Genomic DNA, 19546 nt, shown 5'->3' on the forward strand with positions numbered 1-19546 from the left:
TGAGCGCTGGATGCCCTGTGTGGCACTTAGATGAACAGGTTTGACCCCAGGACAATCCTGGGATAAACCTTAGGTCTAGCTATGGCCTCAGTGTAACTTTTGATGACTGGCAGAAGAATGTGAACAGCCTCAACTGAAAAATATTATTCTGGAGATGATGGGAGTGTATACGAAAATGCTATCTAAAATATTGTATTTGTAATAGATTACTACAAAAGCAAGTATTTAATGTGTTGACCAAGTGTTCCTACCAAGTAATTGTGCATATGTTTGCAGTCTTAGACAGAACGTTGGGCTTCATGCTGCAGTTTTCAGTAAGTAAATAGTACAGTGTGTATCCACTTGTACCCTGTAATGTGAAAATATGTGTTATTTTATTGTCATTGGCTTCAGCTCCCTGCCAGCAGAGCTAAGGTGGAATAAACCTAATGCTTCCAACAAACTGCATGGTGCAAGAAGCCAGGATGATCAAAATCTCTAGCACATGCCCATTATAACTGTAAATTGTGTAGCAACTTAAGAACAGTGGCTGTAGGGTAAAAACAACTCTAAAGCCACAGTCCTTAAGAAGTTCCTTCCAGATTCCATTCCTATTTATAAAAGTGCAACTAGAATGAAAGTTATAAAGAGCAGTATCATATAGTTCCATATTTATTTATTTTGTATGAAACTTTCATGATTGGAAACTGTGAAATAAAATAACCCACAATATACATTGTTGGTGATCCAGAGATATTGCTGTGCTTCAGTTAAAACCATTAGCCATATCATGGAGAACTACGAGCCATTTTTTAAAATAAATAAATTGATCCTAGGAGCATCCAAAGCCCCATAAAAAACAACAAGCGTTATTTCTGAATAAATATGTTTGCGATTCATTAAAAAGCATCCTATATATCTCAGTGATTTGACAAGCATCTTCTCTGGGGGACGTCCCCAGGCCCCCCCAGAAGGAAACATTATGTTCTTTCCGTGTACCCTTCTCTTTCTTTCGCCTTCATCTAACGGCAGATCTTTTCCTTCCCCTCCCTCCTATCAAGCCACATTGGTACATCCCAGAGTCCTATTTATCAAGCGTAGGGAAGATCCTATCCACAGAGAATAATGTAGGGGTGGGGAAAGGAAGTTTCTCCAGAGGTAGGAAGGGAGGGACTGACGAGTAGCTAGGCCAATCGCACTGGGCTCCTGACACGAGGAGCCAATAGAGGGGCGGCACGCTCGGGCGTGGCAGATCAACACGTTGAAGGGAGGGGAGGGAGCGGGTGTCACTGCGTCTGCGCTGAAAGGAGAGGAGGGAGGGGGGAGTCGTGTCGTTTCGTTCTTCTAGGGTTCGGTGTTAGCGGCAGTGGCTGGTGCCTGCGGGAGAGGGAGAGAGAGAGAGAGAGAGAGAGAGAGAGAGAGAGGGAGGGGCAGGGGCAGGCGGCGGCGGCTGCGCCGAGGGGGAGGAGAATGGAGCGGGCGGCCGGGCGGCGCTGAGCTCTAGCGGTAGCGGGGAAGTTGCTGTTTTCGGGGGGCTGCCTGGGGAGGCGGTTGAAGGAGGGCCAGGGCGGCGGCGGCGGCGGCGGCGGAAGCAGCAGCGGCGGCGAGAAAGCCGGTTTGCGGGGCGGCTCCTCAGGCTGGGTCTCTCCCGCTCCGCAGAGGGAAGGAGGGAGGAGGATGGAGCAAGAGGAGATCCTGAGGAAATTCATCCAGCGAGTCCGGGCCATGAAGGACACCGTCCACAATGGGGAGGACAACTTCGCTACCGACTTCATGGTAAGGCTTTGGCTTGGGGGCTGTGGGTCAGGGGTGGGGGTGGGGTGGGGTGGGCCCCCACCCTTATCCACCCTTATTTTGAGAGTGGGGGGAGGAGAAGGGACGGAGGGGCAATAGGGTTTCTTGTCAGGCGCTGCTTTGGACCCCCCCCTTAAGTATGTCCATCCTGGAATGCAGAGGCGCCCCCTCCCATTTCTCCATCAGGGTTTCTGCGTGGAGGGAGGGGGGGTCGCTGAAAGGAAGGGCTGCATCCTCTTCCCTTTCCTCACACAAATGCTTCTACTATGAATCGCTCTCATCTTTCTTATGGGTGTGTGCATGTGCTACTGAGGGCTCAGTGGTGTCCGCGGCATGCGAGAGATTATTGCTATTGTTTGCGATTTCCTTTTTTCTCTCTTCCCGAAATAAAAAAAATGTACAAATCCTGGGTCCATAAGACGTCAGGATAGTAGAGGCTAAGCATGACTGGGATTTCTTTTCATCTTTCTTCACTCCTTCTCTCTCTCTCTCTCTCCCCCCCCCACCCCGGTTTTCTCTTCCCTGCCAGTTCTCTTACAATCCTGGTCCACAGAGAGAGAAAGAGTAAAATATTTAGTGCAGTCTGATTATCTCTCTGTAGTTGGGATGTAATGGTTACTGGGGTGCTGAATTTTCAGTTCCTACCCTTGTTACCTACTGCAAAACCTCTACTTGGTTTTTATTGGGGTCAGCACTCTTGCCAATATCTCCTTTCATTCCTCTGCCCTTCGTATCACCAGCTGTATCCTCATTCTTTTATCCTTCTGCAACACTTACGGCCATTTATTTGTAGGCTTATCTGTCTATGCATAGATATTGTCTATAACCATATTTATCAGAATGCCTCATTACAGCTCCCTCTTCTTGAACAGAGAGAATTTTTACATCCATCCCTTTCTCTTTGGCTAAATGAAATTGATGGGTAACAATAACTTGGGTAACAATGCAAGTTCTTATAAGGATTGTTATAAACACTTTCCGCGGAACCAGAAATATTTAGTGAAGAAGGGTATTTGGGTTAAGCAACTAGAATATCAACTTAGTCCTATTGTTCAGCTAGTTTCAGAATAGCTCTTGGTTACTCTTTAAGATCTGGTCAGTTGATGGCTTCCAAACTCAGAAATTCTGATGTAAGTGTCAAAGCAGGGGTTGCCTGAAATACAGGGAGGTGGCTACAGGATATTGCGCAAGAAGAAGGGGCTGTTGAAAGTTGTTTCAGGTCTGAGGCATGGAAGAGGAAGTGGACTTTAGGAAGTGGTTTCCTCATCCCGGATGGGGAGGCATGGGAAAGAGGAATGGCTCTTCTAGCTGAAAGGATTCTATTGTTCCTGAGGTAAATAGAAAAGGATCTAGAAAAGAGATGACAGCTTGCATGTTTCAATGAACTTGAAATAGTTAAGTTGATGCACATTCTCCAAGGCTTTATACTACAGCACCGTTTTGTAATGCCTGCTTCTTAAAGCTGCTAATGTTAAGTAATCATAATGTGTTTAATCATAGTTCTGCTGTTCTAAAGCGTAGAACATAAACTGTGAAACAAGCATGGGAATGCCAGATAAATGCTCTGGAAAGCCAAATAAATGAGACTGGGAATTGCAACCTGTTCTATTACTGTTCTGTTGCTGAATATTACTGTTCTATTGCTGAATGCATTGTTAAAATACAGAGAATATGTCGAGATCAGGGATGGGCAATTTCCAGGGGTCAAGGTATGTGGGGGTTGCAAAAAAGGCCTGCAGGGCACAAGTTGCCCACTCCTGGTCCAGATATTTTATTGTTTGCTATATGATATCAGAAAAGAGTTATTAAAGACTAAACAATACTGTTTCTCTCTCCCCTCACCCCCAAATTCATCCAGCAACAAAAGAGTAAAAGTGCTAAAAAATGGAAGGGAAGTTGATTACAGATGTGGTACCTAATGTTTGCTTTAAAGGTACTGCAGCAAAACATAATTAGTGAGTATTATATATTTTACTGAAAACACGACTATTTTTCTTTAAAGTGTCCTGCCCCTGGAATAAAATAACATATTCCCAAGCCATCACATAATAATGCAAACCTTGTTTTAGATCTAGGTGTGGAGGTACGAGCATGAAGGAAACATTTTTTTATCTTTATTCATTGAATTTATATACTACCTTTCTTTCAATTGGTTTCTGTAGTGGTTCACAACAAAATGACCTTATTAAGCTATTTAGGCATCCATTTTCAAAGCCAGCCATAGGTTTCGCCTGACTAAATCTAATAGTTTCTTTAGTCATAATTCTTCTTGACCTATATGCTGCCTCTTATACTGTGGTTCAAACAATCCTCATTGAATCACTTTCCTCTACAGACTTATGAGAAGGCCCTGCTCTCTTCTGACTGTTTGTCCCATTTGTTTTTGTTTCCTTACGCTATTCTTTCATCTCCCTTACTTCAGAAGGACAATTCCTTGGCCTCTTATTTCTTTCCGTTTTACTAGGGGATGACCTCCAGATGTTTTGGCCTAATTAGCAAAGTGGTGAGGGGAGATTGAAGTTCTAGGCCAAAATGTCTGGAAGGCCACAGTTGCCCACCCTGCTCTACACTCTGATGGGCAATCTCATTAATTCTTACAGCCTCTGCTACCTCATCCCAGAGATACTTTCCTTCCTCTGCATTTTATGTCCAAACCCATATTTCCAACTTTTTACAAGCATCTTTCCATGGATTTTGCATCATTTGAAGTTGAACACTGTCAGGTTGGAGCTCTTAATCCACAAACATTTTAACCCAAGCTATTCCCACTACTGCACTTTTGACATTGGTGCAACGGATGTTAATCTCTCTTATCTGAGACATGTGATATTAACATTATCATTGACCTTCTAGCATTCTTCTCCTTTGCTAACATGCAGTTTCTAAAACTCGCTTCTGTTTCCTTCTCAACATCTCCAAGTTCAGCCTATTCCTCTTTGTACTCTTGATTTAACTCTTATTATAGAGCTGTTTTTGCTATAGCTCCCCACTGTGGTCTGTTCAGAACACTTCCTGTAAACTTGTCTTTCAATGCTGTTCGTGTCATTCATCTCAAGTCTTCATAAAGGCTTGCCCAAGTTTTTTTTTTTTTTTTGGCTGTTCTAGGTGAATGAAAAACTTGCCACCTTGCTGTATATCTTGCTTTGTGTTTAGCAACATAACAGTAGGACTGTGGTGGTATTTCCATTTCATTTTTAAGTGTATCATTATTACTTCTTATTACTACAACTGTGACTAGGTCCTGTGCAGCTGATGGAAATCAGAAGTTCATGATCTTGTCCTCTGGAATGTAGGGGGTGTTGTTGAGCCAATAAGCTGTTAAGCTGCCTCTATGCACCTCCTCCAAAAATGCAGGCAATGGCTCTCTCCAAGATATTTACATAACTGAGGCAGGTGCCCTTGGAATTTTTGTATCCCAGGCTTATAGTCCTGATTTAAAGGCAAACACCAGCTCCTCATTTCTCCCTTAACTTCCTGTACATGCAAGTTTGCATATTGTCTGCTGCATTTTGTTACTACCATCCTAGTGGGCTTTTCCACATATAGGCGTGATCATTTCTTATGCAGAGGAGTCTGCCTAGAATGCCCATATTAATGTAGATGTTCTAAAATTTACTGAACAATAGCAGTTTCTAAAGTCTCATGAGTCAGTCAGTGACCTGTGCTTTCTAGCATGGAGCTCTCTTTGTCTCCTTGCATGACTTCCATGTTCTTTTTCCAAGTGTTTGCTCAAGACATTTCTATAATGAAGCTTATTTTGTGGATTACCTGTTTCTTCTAGCACTTATTTACTGAAATTCCTTTCTTGTCCAATTCTTTTTAGAAATGAGTTATATATGTATTTTATTGATTGTATTATATGGTTTTATAATTATGCTCTATGCTGCTGTGGGTACTTTTGATAGATGAGGAGGATGTTGTTGATGATATCATAGTCCATCTAATATAGTTTGTAAGTCTTTTTGGCAGTGTCTGGGTTGCCTTTGTGGTTCACTGTGGTACTGAGAGCCATAGCCCTATATTTGTTGTTGTTGCCTATTGTGACAGCAGTGTACAGCAATGCCTTAAGAGTTAGATAGGCACAAGTCAAAGTAGGCAGGTCTCTGCTTCTAGCTGATGATCTAAAATAGACAGTGGGGAAATGAAGGAGGCAAGAACATGGAGACACAATGGTAAGAAATTGGACAAATGCTGTTCCATGTACTTGAAGCTATTCTGTAGTTAGGAATAAATGATAAGTCAAAGACTATGCTGAAAAGACAGTTTCTTTCTACCTTTCTTTTGCAGTTGGCATTTAAGCGCAGCACAACTTTCTTTTTATAATTTTCCTCCTGTCTTTTTGGGTATAGCTCAGTGTCATGTTGGCCTGATCCCTATTAACACACTCACTGCCCTATTGTGGGCCATCTGAAATTTCCAGACCATTTTCAAAGGCAACCCCACGTATAATGCATTGCAGTAATCCAGATGAGAGGTTACCAGAGCATGGATAATAATGGCTAGGCTATCTCTGTACAGATAAGGCTGTAGTTGGTATATCAGCCAAAGCTGAAGAAAAGTGCTCCATGCCACTGAGTCTGCTATCGAGGGGCTTGAAGAAAGGGGATTTTTAGCTTAGAAAAAAGGCAAGTAATGGGGGGGGGTACATTATACAGATTTATAAAATTATGCATGATATGAAGAAAATTGGTAGGGAGATATCTCTCTCTCTGTCATAACAATAAAACCTAGGATCATGTAATGAAGCTGAATAGTGAAAGATTCAGGAAAGATAAATGGAAGAACTATTTCACACAGTGCATAATTAAACTATGAAATATACTGGCACAAGATTTAGTGATGGCCACCAATAAGGATGGCTTTAAAAGGGAACTGGACAAATTCATGGAAGACATAGTTATCAGTAGGCCTGCTCAGATGACGCACTAAGCCATGGTTAGGCTGCTAACTCTCTTGCAGCCACTGGTTAGTGAGCATGTTTAAACCATGGTTATGTAGCCACCATGGTTAGGAATGATTCACACGACACTCTAAGCCATGCTGTTAGCTCAAAATTCATAACCACCATGGCCTAACATGCTATCTGAACAGGGTCAAAGGTTGTTTGTCATGATGGCTATATATTATCTCTAATATATGTACCATTTACTGGGGATCATGCGTGGGAGGGTGCTATTGCATTCATGTTCTACTTGTGGGTTTCCCTTTGGCATCTGGTTGGTCACTGTGTGAACAGAATGCTGAACTAGATAGGGCTTTGGTCTGATTCAGCGTGGTGGCTCCTATATACTTAGAAGAATAAACGGTAGAAAAGAATTGATATTACACATGTAATTCAGATTGGTGTAGAATTATTTTTTCAACAGATAAAGAGAAATGGAAAAGGAAGGGAATATGAAGTCAACGTAAGGAAAAGTCAGGTAGTTCTTTTTATTGTCTTCAGTGTTGCTCAGTCACCCAAGAGATAACAAATGGGGGGATAGAATAAGGTAAGGCTTGGAATTAGTGGAGCAAATTGCTTGGTGGGACTACGGAGCAAACAAATCATGAGTTGAAGGTGGAAAGGAGCTAATGTAGAAACTGCAAATTCGAAGGAGTGGGCTGAATGAAGAAATAGGGTGGGAGAGGCAACGTTTCACAGAGTCACTGCAAATCACAAGTTAGAGTAGGGAGGACTGGATTAAATAGTGAATGGTATAAGACATCTACATACGTCCATAAATAAATGTATTGGCTTGGTATAAGTCATCTACATATATTTAAAAGTGGACCTGACTGTGAGTGAGGGAGTTAGTCCAGAGTCATGGGCCAAAAGGGAAGACTAAGGATAGGAGGCTGTTTAGTGTGGTTATCAACATGAATTTTGATGTTACCATGGAGCAAGGTATTATGAGAAAGCAAGTGAAGTATTTGATTAAAAAAACGGAAAGGAGTAGGGATCCGGTAGGTGATACAACACAACAACACTGAGCAATACAGATGTACAGAATTAACTTGACGCTTGCACAATAGTGAGGAAGGATTATTCAGGGACATGTACTGGCATGATTTTGCCAGAAGGAGGCCGTCGTGGCCATTAAGATGAGGATTTCTGATGTTCCTGAGGTCCCCTACAAGGCACTGGCCTCTAGAGGTCATTGGGTAGGTCACTCATCTGGCCCACTGAATCTACACTTGCTTTAATTTTAAACAAAACAAACTTCTTCCACCACATACTGAATTACAGAGAGCAGTAGGGTCTCCCTTGATATGCTTAACATTGTATATTAAAGTAAGTACTCGGGATGAGACGTTACTCGTAGATTTCACCCAGACCAGAACACAGCAGGAAGTGAAGTCAGCACATACATTTATTTATGGAACAAAATATCTAGATCAAGTACTTATTTGATAAAGAATAATAATTAATTAATAGCTCTATCTAGTTCATAACCAATTCCCCTTCTCAACAGTTATCCTAATAATCAGCCTTTTGCCTATGCCCTTTCTCACTCATCCCACTGACTCCTAAAACTGTCTCTCTTCCCCCTCTTCTAACTGTAATTTATCAACTGACTCTCTCTGCTTGTCACTCACTCTGACATCACCTTCCTCTCCATTTCATTCACCTGCTGTCACTCATTCTTCCACTCTTTATTTTGTTATGGGACTGTTGGTGAGAGACCCTCCCTCCAGTGAGAGGGCAGCCTGATTTCAGTGAGGACAAGGAGTTGGAAAGAAGAGTAAATTGTGGAGTGGGCAGAGATTTGGAAGTCACAAGCTGTATTTATCAGGTGGAGCAGTTCAGGCCAAATGGTCTCAAATGGTACCAACTTATATAAAGAGGCGCAGTATATTACTCCAGCTACGCTTAAGGCAAGTTAGTGGAAAAGAGAGTGGCTATTTTTCTCAGTTCTAGGTCCAAGCCAAATTAAAGCCTAAGAATAGAAAGGATTCTATTCTTGATCAGGGAAGCATGCTACAAATATTTTTCCCATGTCCATTTTTGTTTTGTTTTTGTTTGTTGACCGAAGTAAAAGTATTTCCTTGACTTTCAAAAGCAGCTTGCAGTTTCATGTTTACATGTCCAGAAAATTCAAGTGTTTTGCTAGGCATGTGGAAAGAGCTATTTGGATTATCACTGTGATGTACAAAATCATGACTTAAGCTGGTCACAACAGAACTGTCCGCATGGATACTGTTTTCCACGTTTGATTCATTGGGTCAGTTGAGTTATAATAGCAATCTATTCTGCTCTTGAATGAGCTGTAGTGAGTTTAGGGCTTCCCCTCTCCACTTCCGTGCCCACAAAGGGGAGATAAAAGCTTCCAATTTTAAACAAACTGTTTCCCATGATATCGAAACTCAGATTTGTTTAAACAATAGATAGTGAGAACAAGCCATAGTTTAAACAAACCACAGTTGCAAGGTCAGATCTCATGGGGAAGTGTTTAGTTTTAAAACAGGAAGCTGATGTTTCTCATCTCCTGTTCCTGCCACATGAAAGAAGAGATCATAGTGTGTGAACTCAACGCTTGTTGCAGGATACCATAGTTTCCCTCAATAGCTAAACTGGGCCATTGTCTTGTATTCTTGCAAAACTGCTCACAATGGCACTAAATTACCCAGGGTGTTTGTTATGGTATGAAAACTGAGTGTGGGTTCTTGTACTTTACTGCAATCAGGTTTAAGTATTTAGGGCAATGGTCCTCAACTGGTCCAGGCCCGAGACCCACTTCGACTCCCAACCTGTAACATGGGACCCACGTACACAATTTTCTCCATGCCCAACATGGTGGCAAAAGCTTTGCTGCGACCCATCTGGACTGACCACTGATTTAAAGCATTTCTCTTAATATAGAAACTTTGATGGAGTTTTAAAAAATCATAGGTCACCTGCTTTATTATATAGACAAAATATATAACTGAGCATTATCGCAGCTAGTCTAGATCAGTAATCTTAAGCAGTTTCAGACCTGGGAACCACCTTTAGCCCAAACACGTGCATGTGGAGACTCACTTCTCATACATGGCAAAAAACCCCAGGATGGTGGTGCTTCCATTGTGATGCACCCTAGATAAGACTGAATCCCCAACTCACCAGTTGAAAGCCAATGATCTAGATAACTTGCTTTCAGGGTTTTGCATCTTGATATTTCTGTGTACAATTGTTGCTTGTTGTCACATAGAGTATTTTATATGCATAACATGCTTTATCGTTGGATTTCAAATTGTGACATTTCTTACTGTGAATCCCCTGAACTGTCATAGACTAACCTTCAAATAATATTAATAAACAAGACAATAAAATAAGACTTCTCCTGAAAATAAAGTAGTTAGGTGATGGTCTCTTGTTTATAAGTTGTAAAGGCTGTACATTTTGGTACAATAGTATTAGCTGGAAAATCGGCAGTTAACCTAAAAGTTTGAAGTTTTTAGAAGGGGAATGAAAAGTTTTTAGAAGGTACAATAAAATGTACAGCAAGATTTGGTGAGTGGTGCTTTTGCAGCGGAAGGGTTGGATACAAATGTTTAAATAAGTAAATACTGTGGTGATCACCATCTTCAGTTGTCTCTTTTCACTATTTTGAAATCTGAGAAACAAGAGGCTAATGTCCAGAGCTAAATGCTATCAGATTAAATGGTGTGATGAAACGTAGCTGAGATATACTGATTGAGCCATTTCCTCAAATTATGTGATTTTTTAATTAAAATTAGTGACTGAAAACTTGTGCTGTTAGGTTCTCCTGTTATTAAAAAAGAAGGCACTGTTAAGACTGCTGTGTGCTACTAAATCTAGGACTGTAAAAGGCAAAACTTAACCAATAGGGTTGTTATCGTGTTTGATATAAATACAGTTTGATATAAAAGCATTACTACTCGCTGTCCTCAGTATATTTTTAGGAAACTGTCTTGCCGGCTGTTTGAACAGATGAAAACATACTACTAACTATCTTGCCTGGATCCACTGTCATGAAGTGGCTGTCAGAGAAGCCTGTCAATTACTTGTGGTTCCGTTTTCATACTGCCAAGAGGTCATATTGATAGGGTGTAACTAGCAAACTTTCACTAATACTTAGACCAGTTTTCCTCATCTTAAATAATGATGCTTGATGGTATTGAATGCTGCTAAGAGGTCTTGGAGAATCAAAAGGGTCACACTCCACTATCTTACTGCCAGTGGAAGCCATCAGCCATGCAACTACAGCAGCTCTCTGTCCAAAGCAGCTTCACTGTCCAAAGGAAAAAGTGAAGTAAAGATTAGAAATGCTAGGATCTGTACCATCCCAGATACGCTTAGTTTCTTCTATGTGATGGAAATATGGAACCAGGTAGACTGTATTTGGAACAGATTGCCACTTTGTTGGGTGACTTTGCTAGTGAACAGTAGCCAGATTAATATCTTCTATTGTGTCTTTCTTTAGAGATGCTGAATAACAGGAAAAAGGTGACTTTGGGTGGAAGCCAGCATCACATAAGTGGAAGTCCACTCACACAGCAGGACCTCTCCTCCTCTTTCCTCCTTCCCAGAAAAGTCCGCCTGAGCAGTTTTTGGGGTGGGGCTGCAAACAGGAGGGGGAATTATTCCCTTTATAGTTCTGGTGACAATGGCCTTGGATTCAACCTTTGTCATTTTGGTTGGTTGACTTCTTAGTGTTGATGAAAGGCATGCTGTCTAATTTGGAACTGCTGTGATTCCATATGGTTATTAGATTTGACTGACAGGCCTTTAATTCATGGAAAGATATTTCAGTGATTTTTAGTGAAAGCTTGTTGTAATATCAGCACGTGTAATTATTAGAACAGCACAATATTAACTCGGGTGAATATAAAGGTTAGTCTTTAGATTGCTGAATGTTTAAAACTTCAGGCTGAGGTTACTCCATACTTGAAAGCAAGTTGTTTGGCTAATTTTAACCTGGCTTCTGCTGGCTAGAAAATGGCTTGCTCTAAAACAGCCTTTCCCGAGTTGGTGTCCTTGAGATGTTTTGGTCTATAACTCCCATCAGCTTCAGGCAGCATGGCCAGTGAACAGGAATGATGGGAGATATCTGGGGAATACCAGCTTGGGTAGAACAAATTCATGTTACTTAGAACTAAGAATTAATTTCTAGTGGCATAGGGAGAAATGGGAAGCAAGGCCCACTCCACTGGATCTGCTGCGAGAATAGCTCCTTTTGGCATGTCCTTTTGGTATCTATCCTAGCTTGTTGTTATAAGAACTGGTGCCTGAGATTGCTTTTTTTCCCCCCTACTCACTTTTTCCTTTTGTGTCCTGTTCTTTAGATTTTAAGCTTGAGGACAGAGACTGTCTTGTCCTTTATTGACCTGTAAGCAGCTCTGGGAGACTCTTTGGCTGAAGAGGAGAAAAATGTTCTAAATAATAAATAAAGCTCCTGTTATAGGCTGGGGATATACTGCAACTTCTTTTTGCAGCTCCCCACTTCTTTGTTAATCTTGAAAGCAGTTAATCTTAATATACAAAAAAGTAATCCATTGGAATGACTATCAGTGTGAACCCAAATTGTGCAATCCTAGCTTTTAAAAGTATCAGTCACCTCTACCAACCTGAGTGTCTAAAAAGCATAGATATCCATTAATTTTGCTCTAATCAGGTTTAATTTCCTGCTGTCAAAATCCTTTGTTTTTTGCAGCTGTTCACATGAATACCAAATGACACTGCCTCAAGGCAGGCCAGAAAAGAGTAAACAGAAGAGCGAGATGAACCCATAACTACTAAACTTGATCAGATAGTTAAGCTGACAGTGATACCAGTAGGTTTCACTTTGGCAGTTAAGGGACTGAGAGGCAGCTAACAGCATCCCATACTTTGCAACAGGAGGTTTCTGGTGTGGGAAAACAAAGTATTGGCTCTGTGACTTGCATATCGGACATAAACTTCATATGCAGAAGCTACGTAACTTAGAGGATTCAGATTTTGGGGGGCACAATTTTCTTAGCACGGACATTATCATGGAATATGAGGATGTTAAGGGTTGTCTGCAGCTAAGTTTATTGGCTTGTGCCTTTTTATATGCATGCACATATTGCTGATTTCATTGGGACTTATTTATTTATTTATTTATTACACTTACCGTATATACCGCCCCATAGCCTTAAGTGGGTGAAGGATTGCAAGGGTGTAATCAAGACCCATTTTAAAACTGGGAGCTTTACTATTTAATGTTGTTGTTGTTGTTGTTATTCTATTTATTTATATCCCACCTTTTCTCCAGTACTGGTGTTAATGCTTGACAAATTCAGACTAGAAATACGTTCAGCACTGCAAGGACCTTGCTCCATACTTGTGTGGGGAAACTTGTAGTGTGGTTGTAGAGGGATGTGGTGGAACCAGCAAGAACTGTAGCAGGTGCGAAGCCTGTCTGAGGACATGAGGCAGCAAATATGAAGCCTTACACAGTGTGGCCCGGGCTTCCTGCTTCAAAGTGGCTGATGTTACTGCAGGGCTGCCATTATAGTCAGGCTACCATAGTTTCAGCTATGGCTTTTGCCAGACACTCCTTCCTAAGTCTGTATGTAAAAGTGAGACTGTTGCTGGATCAGCTTCTTAGGGTGCAATCCTATGCATAGCTGGCTGAGGAATGCTAGGAATTGTAGGATTGTTTTCTGTCTAAAGATGGATAGGATTGTACCCTTAGTCACCATCCATCTTTCTCTGGTTCTCTTCTGTGCCCCTTGGTGCATTATTTAACCTTCAACAAAAAGTCTGATGCCACACTGTGTGACTGTGGAGGTAAAACATGTATGGCTTCAGATGTAGGCTAAATAGCCCTATGAAAACTGTTTGAGCTAATTATAGCTTTGGGGGGGGGCATTTGTAGTATTAAATAGAAAAGGTTTTCTTACAGTCATGATAGCCGAATGATAGGTTGTCAGTTCAGCAGTGTTCAATTCTGTATTCTACTTCATGGCATGGTGTATGAGTATAGGGCCGAAACTTCACTTGTGTTCAGCCATGTAGTCTATTTAGTGTGATACTCTATAGTAGTAGTGTTCGAAAAGGCCATTAGTTTCACTAGTTCTAGGAAATTACTAGTTCATGAAGTGTTTGTTTATACCTCTTTTCCCACTTTGGGTTTAAGTTTCATTAACTTGTCTGGCTTTCTTTTACTCAAACTTTCAGTTTTAGGAACTATATGGTTGGCACACTCGTCTGTTGCCTACAGCAAATTGTCAAATATTCCATGAAGCCAAGAATTCTACTGTATAGGGGGCACCTTACATTTGTTTCATTGTGGTCTTCTGTTAGCAGGGGCAGGAGTGAGGGCTGCTTGCCGTGTCATTGTCGGGGGCAAAGCTTGTGGAATAGCAAAGCACTGACATAAATGACATTGTGCTAGTGTAAGAGATCTCTAATGCAACGTCAGTAGTGTTCCCTGGCACTATGGGATTCGTCAGAAAAGCCATAATGCCAGTGGTATTGGTGTTGCACCACAGGTCTCTTAGGCTAGTGCGGAGTAAGATACGTTAGTTTCATGTCACATTGAATATTGGCCAATATGAATAGTGTCACTTTCCTGCATGTTCTTCTCAGAATGTAAAACAAAAAAAATGCACATGTGCAAACAGTCAGTTTTTAGCCCTTCCTCAAATTTGTATCTATTCTTTTACCTAATTTCTAGGTGCCGATCATGGATCAGAGAGAGATTTTAATGGTTTGAGGGAACTGTGCAGTCCCTGAGCTATTGGCCGACAAGTTACAATTGGGAAGCTCCTGAGCTTTTCCAGCCAAGTGTCTCTAATATGACTCAACTGAAACCTCTCTGATATGAGTCAACTGAAGGTTAGGCAGCATCTCTTCTTGTCCTAGCAGAGAGTGGAAACAGGGACTACGGCAGGGCTTTAACCAGAGCATATAAAGGGAGCCTGCTTATGCGTCATCTCATTTGGGTCTGGGTGTTTCCTGGAACTTGTTTAGAGAAGCTTGAGTGGGGGAGAGGGCTCAGCTTTTGGAGAGACCGATACAATGCTGCTGTGTTTAAGATCTGTCTAAAGCAGGGGTAGGCAGCCTGGTGCCCTCCAGAGGTTTTGGACCACCATTCCCATAAACCCCAGAGAGCATGGCTAATGGTCAGGAATTATGGGAGTTGTAATCCAAAAGGTCTTGAGGACATCAGATTGTCTACCCCAATCTAGAATTTAAATGAAAAGCAGATGAAGTCTGTGGTTGCTGTAAAAACGCTTCCATTTTTTCAATGAGTGAAAGCAAAATTAGAGGCTGTTACAGTATGAACTGGGAGAGAACATGTGGGAAACGGACATGCTGATCCAGCAAACCTTGTAAATAGCGAGCTGATTCTAAAATAATCCAAAGGTGTTCTCCATCATTACTTTTAGGTCCTTGTTACTTATTAGATGTATTATCTGCTTTTCATTATAAAATAATCCCAAAGTGGGGAACAACTGGCACTCCTTCCTTTAGAAGAAGGAAATGCTAGGACAGTATATATACTATTTACCAGTAGAGCAGGGATAGGCAACAAGCAGGCCCACATATCTCCCTGCTTTTTTTACGGCCTCCCAGTGAATTTCCTATGTTGGCGATTGTTCAAGGCAGTGGTGGTGATTTCCTCACACAACTTGTTTCCTTAGGAAATCACTTGTGTTTTTGTTGTTGCCATCGTACATATTCAGCAGTAATTGTGGTGGTGGGGACTGATTCTAGAAAGTTCTGGGGAGGCAAAGTGCCCCCGTGGTGACTGGATCTGCCCAACCCTGAGGTAGAATGTAGATTTTTTTCTTTTAACATTTGAAGGTTGAATATCATGGGTGGGAGGGTGCTGTTGCACCATGTCCTGCTTGTTCATCCCTGATTGATGGCTGGTTGGCCACTGTGTGAACAGAGTGCTAGACCAAATGGACCCTTGGTCTGATCCTTCTTATGTTCTTATCATACTTCTAGAATTAAATTAACAATTCCACTGGACCTTGCTTTATGAGTATCAAAGTAATACATGCTTGCTTCTGCTTTGAAATGGTTCAAGCTACCTTCTTGTTATTAGCTACCTATTTTAGATATGGAGTAGAATATAAATATTGATGATAATAATATCTACCTGGCTTTTATTTTATTATCTTCTGAATGTAGGACTTCAATGCATCAGGCTTGGAACATGTATCCCAAACACACAGCTGTGGTATTGCGGTTTGTGCAAATTAATCAGCATCCTTATCTAGCAGTAACACTCCAAAAATGATTAAATAAAGGAACTGCCACACCCCCTAAAGGAGTTCCACACTTCTTAAGGACTCCACTAACCCATCTTACTCAAAGCAAATCCTCTAGCAGTTGTGCAGGGAAGCAGAGAAATTATCTCACTTGGCTATAAGGATTGTTAACACATCACTAGAAGCTTTGCAGGCTACAAAAGTTGATACTGGGCTAAAATGACAAATAGTTTGAACTTGTTGGAAGGGGGGAATGATCTCCTTGGCAGTGCTCATTTGACACTGTACTAGAGATGTGAAGACTTGGAAAAAAACCCAGAAGAATTTGAAAAAAAAAGTTCCCCCCTGAATTCTCTCACTCCCTGAAAAATTGAAAAAAAAAATGAAGAAAAATGGATTATGGGATGTTTTATTTTAGCATGATGTGTAAAATGTTTAAGACAAGGTGTTCATATATTTACTTCTCCAAATGATTTCTAAATACTATGTACAGTATCAGATTATTACAATTTCTGTGCACTGAGGACAAGCAAGTCCTAGGGGGGATCTACACTACTGCTTTAAAGCGCTTTAAAGCACTTTATAACAGTTTTGACAACTGTTGGGGCCCAGAACACACTGCATATACAGGTTTCAAAACGTTTTCAAAGTGCTTTAAAGCGCTTTAAAAGCAGTAGTGTAGATCCCCCCCTAGGTTGCAAAAAGGGACTACAAGTCTCAAATGCAAGAGCAAGATGCATTTCTGCCTCTAGGGGGCACTGCCATTGAAGCAGAAACTGAAACTGATGATAGCTATAGCTCAGAAAATGAGTCTGATTGAATTTCATTGAATCTTGGTCCCCACTTTTTCTCAGGTTTTTTTATGGAAATGGGTGCTTTATGTCTGCTTGACACTGTGGAGGACTAGCGGAGACTTAAATAATTGTATTTGTTACTAATGTTGATGGTTTCTTCTGTGGTGTTTTTTAAAAAATGTTTTTTTTTTTTGCCTGCTCATAAACTGGCAAAACCAAAGAGGTTCCTTACAGTTCAGGAGCTTGTAGCTCCGTTTATTACAAAAAAAGAAAGAAAAGTAAATTCAGTTTGTAATAATATACTGCACTTTTAATATACCAAATGTGATAATGTTATGCCAGACCGGCTTGTACATAATTACATTTTATGCTCCTAAAGTAACAAAGTGACTTTCAATCTGCAAAAAGTGCTAATGTTGCATTTCCCCCAATTTTTCCAGAAAATTCTTTATTTTCCCAAACGCCCCTGGAAACCCCCCAGCTTTTCCCCATGGTTTCAAAATTTCAGGATATTTTACATCTCTACCCTTCATCCCATCTCATTACTTTCAACAAAGTGTCCCTACCTTTCTCTATTTATTTCTGGTGAATTGGCAGTGAGTTACTTTGTAAATGCTTCTTGAATCTACTTTTTTACCAGCTGCATTAATATCTGGCTTTGCTAATATAAATACTGTCATGTTTCTTTTTTACTTCTGGTCTCTGCGTACCGAGAAACCTGTGTGTTTCACCCAAGGCAAGAGGCAGATTTGAGTTAGAGCCAGCTTTTTAGAAATGGGGGTCAGCTATTGCTTTTTTGACCCATAATGCTAGATGTAATCTGATGTGTGTAGCACCTACCAGTGATTAATTTATTCAGTCTCTATCTTGAGTCTGAGAAATTCTATACACATAGGAAAATCCCACAGCCCTACTGGGGCTTTCGTCCCCACAGTTTCCCCACTATCACAGCATACTCCTTTACACACAACCACGGGATTTTGAATTGAAAACTTCCCTTCTTGGAAAGGCTCCATTATGTTTAATGAGATAGCGCCACCTAGTAGTGGATACATCCCCCAATATCCCAGATAATACCACATTATCTCTGCTTTTTTAAAAAGTGAGATTCCCCGAGGATGGTATGGGAGATATCCTGGATAGTGACAACATTGTGTAATGGACCCACAAACTTCCGTGAGTGGTTAATCGTGAGCGTGCAATAAATTACTCATTTAGAGAAACTGGTGCTATATAAATAAATAATAATAATAATAATAATCTTGAGTCTTAAGTTGCAGACCTCATGGCCACACCATCTGGCCTAATCTTCATACTCTTTTTGTTCTCTTCCTCCACCTTTTGTGCTATTTAGCCTAATGAAGAGTTCTGGAGAAGTTGAAAGCTTGCACACTCTTTTGTGGCATTTTGGTTAGTCCTAATGAAGGTATTGCCCAATTGGATTTTGGTCTTACATAGACACTTATGTGCAGAAGCACCATCAGCGTTCTTCCTTAGTATGACGACATTAAACTTTTGTTGATGTGGTTGCAACCTTTTGAAATATTCTCTGCTTTAAAAAGCCAGGTGATTATTTTGTTTTCAGTTTATGAAATCAGCATTCTGTCTGACAATTTAGAAGTGAAATGGTACTAAACAAAAATGCTGCTCTGACATATGAGAGGGACTCTAGGTATGAACACATAAATTGTTTTAGCGAAGCAAAACAAAATAATTTTAGAAGCCCAATAAAACAGCATTATGAGCTCCAAGGATTTACAAGATGTTGAGGATATAGAGATGAGTTATTCTAGCACTGTCTTATCTAAAGAGGGAAAACTTACACATTGAGTTTCAAGGTTGGGGACCCCTGCTTTTACTGTTACCTATTATTGTGGGGGTGGATGATGAGGGGATGCTGCTGCCTAATTGGAAGTACAATAGAGACTTGGATTTCTCCATTGTTTTCTATGGATAGGTGCTCTACCTTTGGGGAGGGAGAAAAAGGGTATAAAGGAACTGCACTTTTTCAACATGCAACTCCTTTGCTGAAGGAATTCCACTGGCTGCCCATTTGTCACCAGCCAGGTTTAAGGTTTTCATTTTAGTTTATAATGCCCTAAACAACTTGGGACCAGGATACCTGAGAGAGCACCTTCTCACTTATCAACCTGCCTGGTCACGGAAGTCATCAGATAGCATGCTCCTGGTGGTTCTCCATGGGCTGTGGCCAGATTGGAGTACATCTGGAGAAGAGCTGTCAGTGTCATGGGCTCCTTTCTATAGAGCTCGCTCTTTGCCTTTTGAGGTCAGGGAAGCACCAGCATTGTGTTGTTTTTGGTGGCTTCTGAACACATCTTTATTTCTGGAAGCCTTCTTTGACTGACCAGCCATGATTTTTACTGGAATCCTGTTTTAAAATTTTAATATGTTTAAAAACAACAACCTGTTACCTTTTATCCTTCATTGTTCTGAACTCTGTTTAAATGTGGAGCGGTATATAAATGTAAATAAATAAATAAACAGGAGTCCCCAACTTTTTGGGACTTCTTTTGCACAGTCACAGTTCCATGGGTAGGTGAGGCCAGTTGCAAAATGGCTGCTGTGGGGTGTAGTCCGCTGTGGAGGTGTTTTATTACTGCAAAAACAACAAAACACTCATTTCACAGAAAGGCAAACTGGTGAGGCTAAAACTTGAGTAGCATGCCCCAAAACCTGAGAGCAAACCAGAGGTGGGACCTAAAGTCCAAAACACAATACCACTCCTTTGAAACCACAGTTTTCTGCTCCAACAGAATACCCGTTTCATAGACAGTAAACTGTTGAGGCTA

The 19546-nt window shown here is 41.0% G+C and overlaps 1 protein-coding gene across 1 annotated transcript in view; it reads left to right on the plus strand.

The window, feature by feature from the left end:
* Positions 1-1569: 1569 nt before the first annotated feature.
* PTPN12 (protein tyrosine phosphatase non-receptor type 12) overlaps positions 1570-19546 on the plus strand; it is a 70951-nt gene continuing 52974 nt past the window's right edge. Inside the window, exon 1 of the mRNA XM_063134209.1 lies at positions 1570-1755. Coding sequence (XP_062990279.1) covers positions 1657-1755 — 99 coding nt within the window. The 5' untranslated portion in view covers positions 1570-1656. The remainder of the gene's footprint in view (positions 1756-19546) is intronic.

Source organism: Elgaria multicarinata, chromosome 9, assembly GCF_023053635.1.
Source record: "Elgaria multicarinata webbii isolate HBS135686 ecotype San Diego chromosome 9, rElgMul1.1.pri, whole genome shotgun sequence".
Lineage (NCBI taxonomy): Eukaryota > Metazoa > Chordata > Lepidosauria > Squamata > Anguidae > Elgaria > Elgaria multicarinata.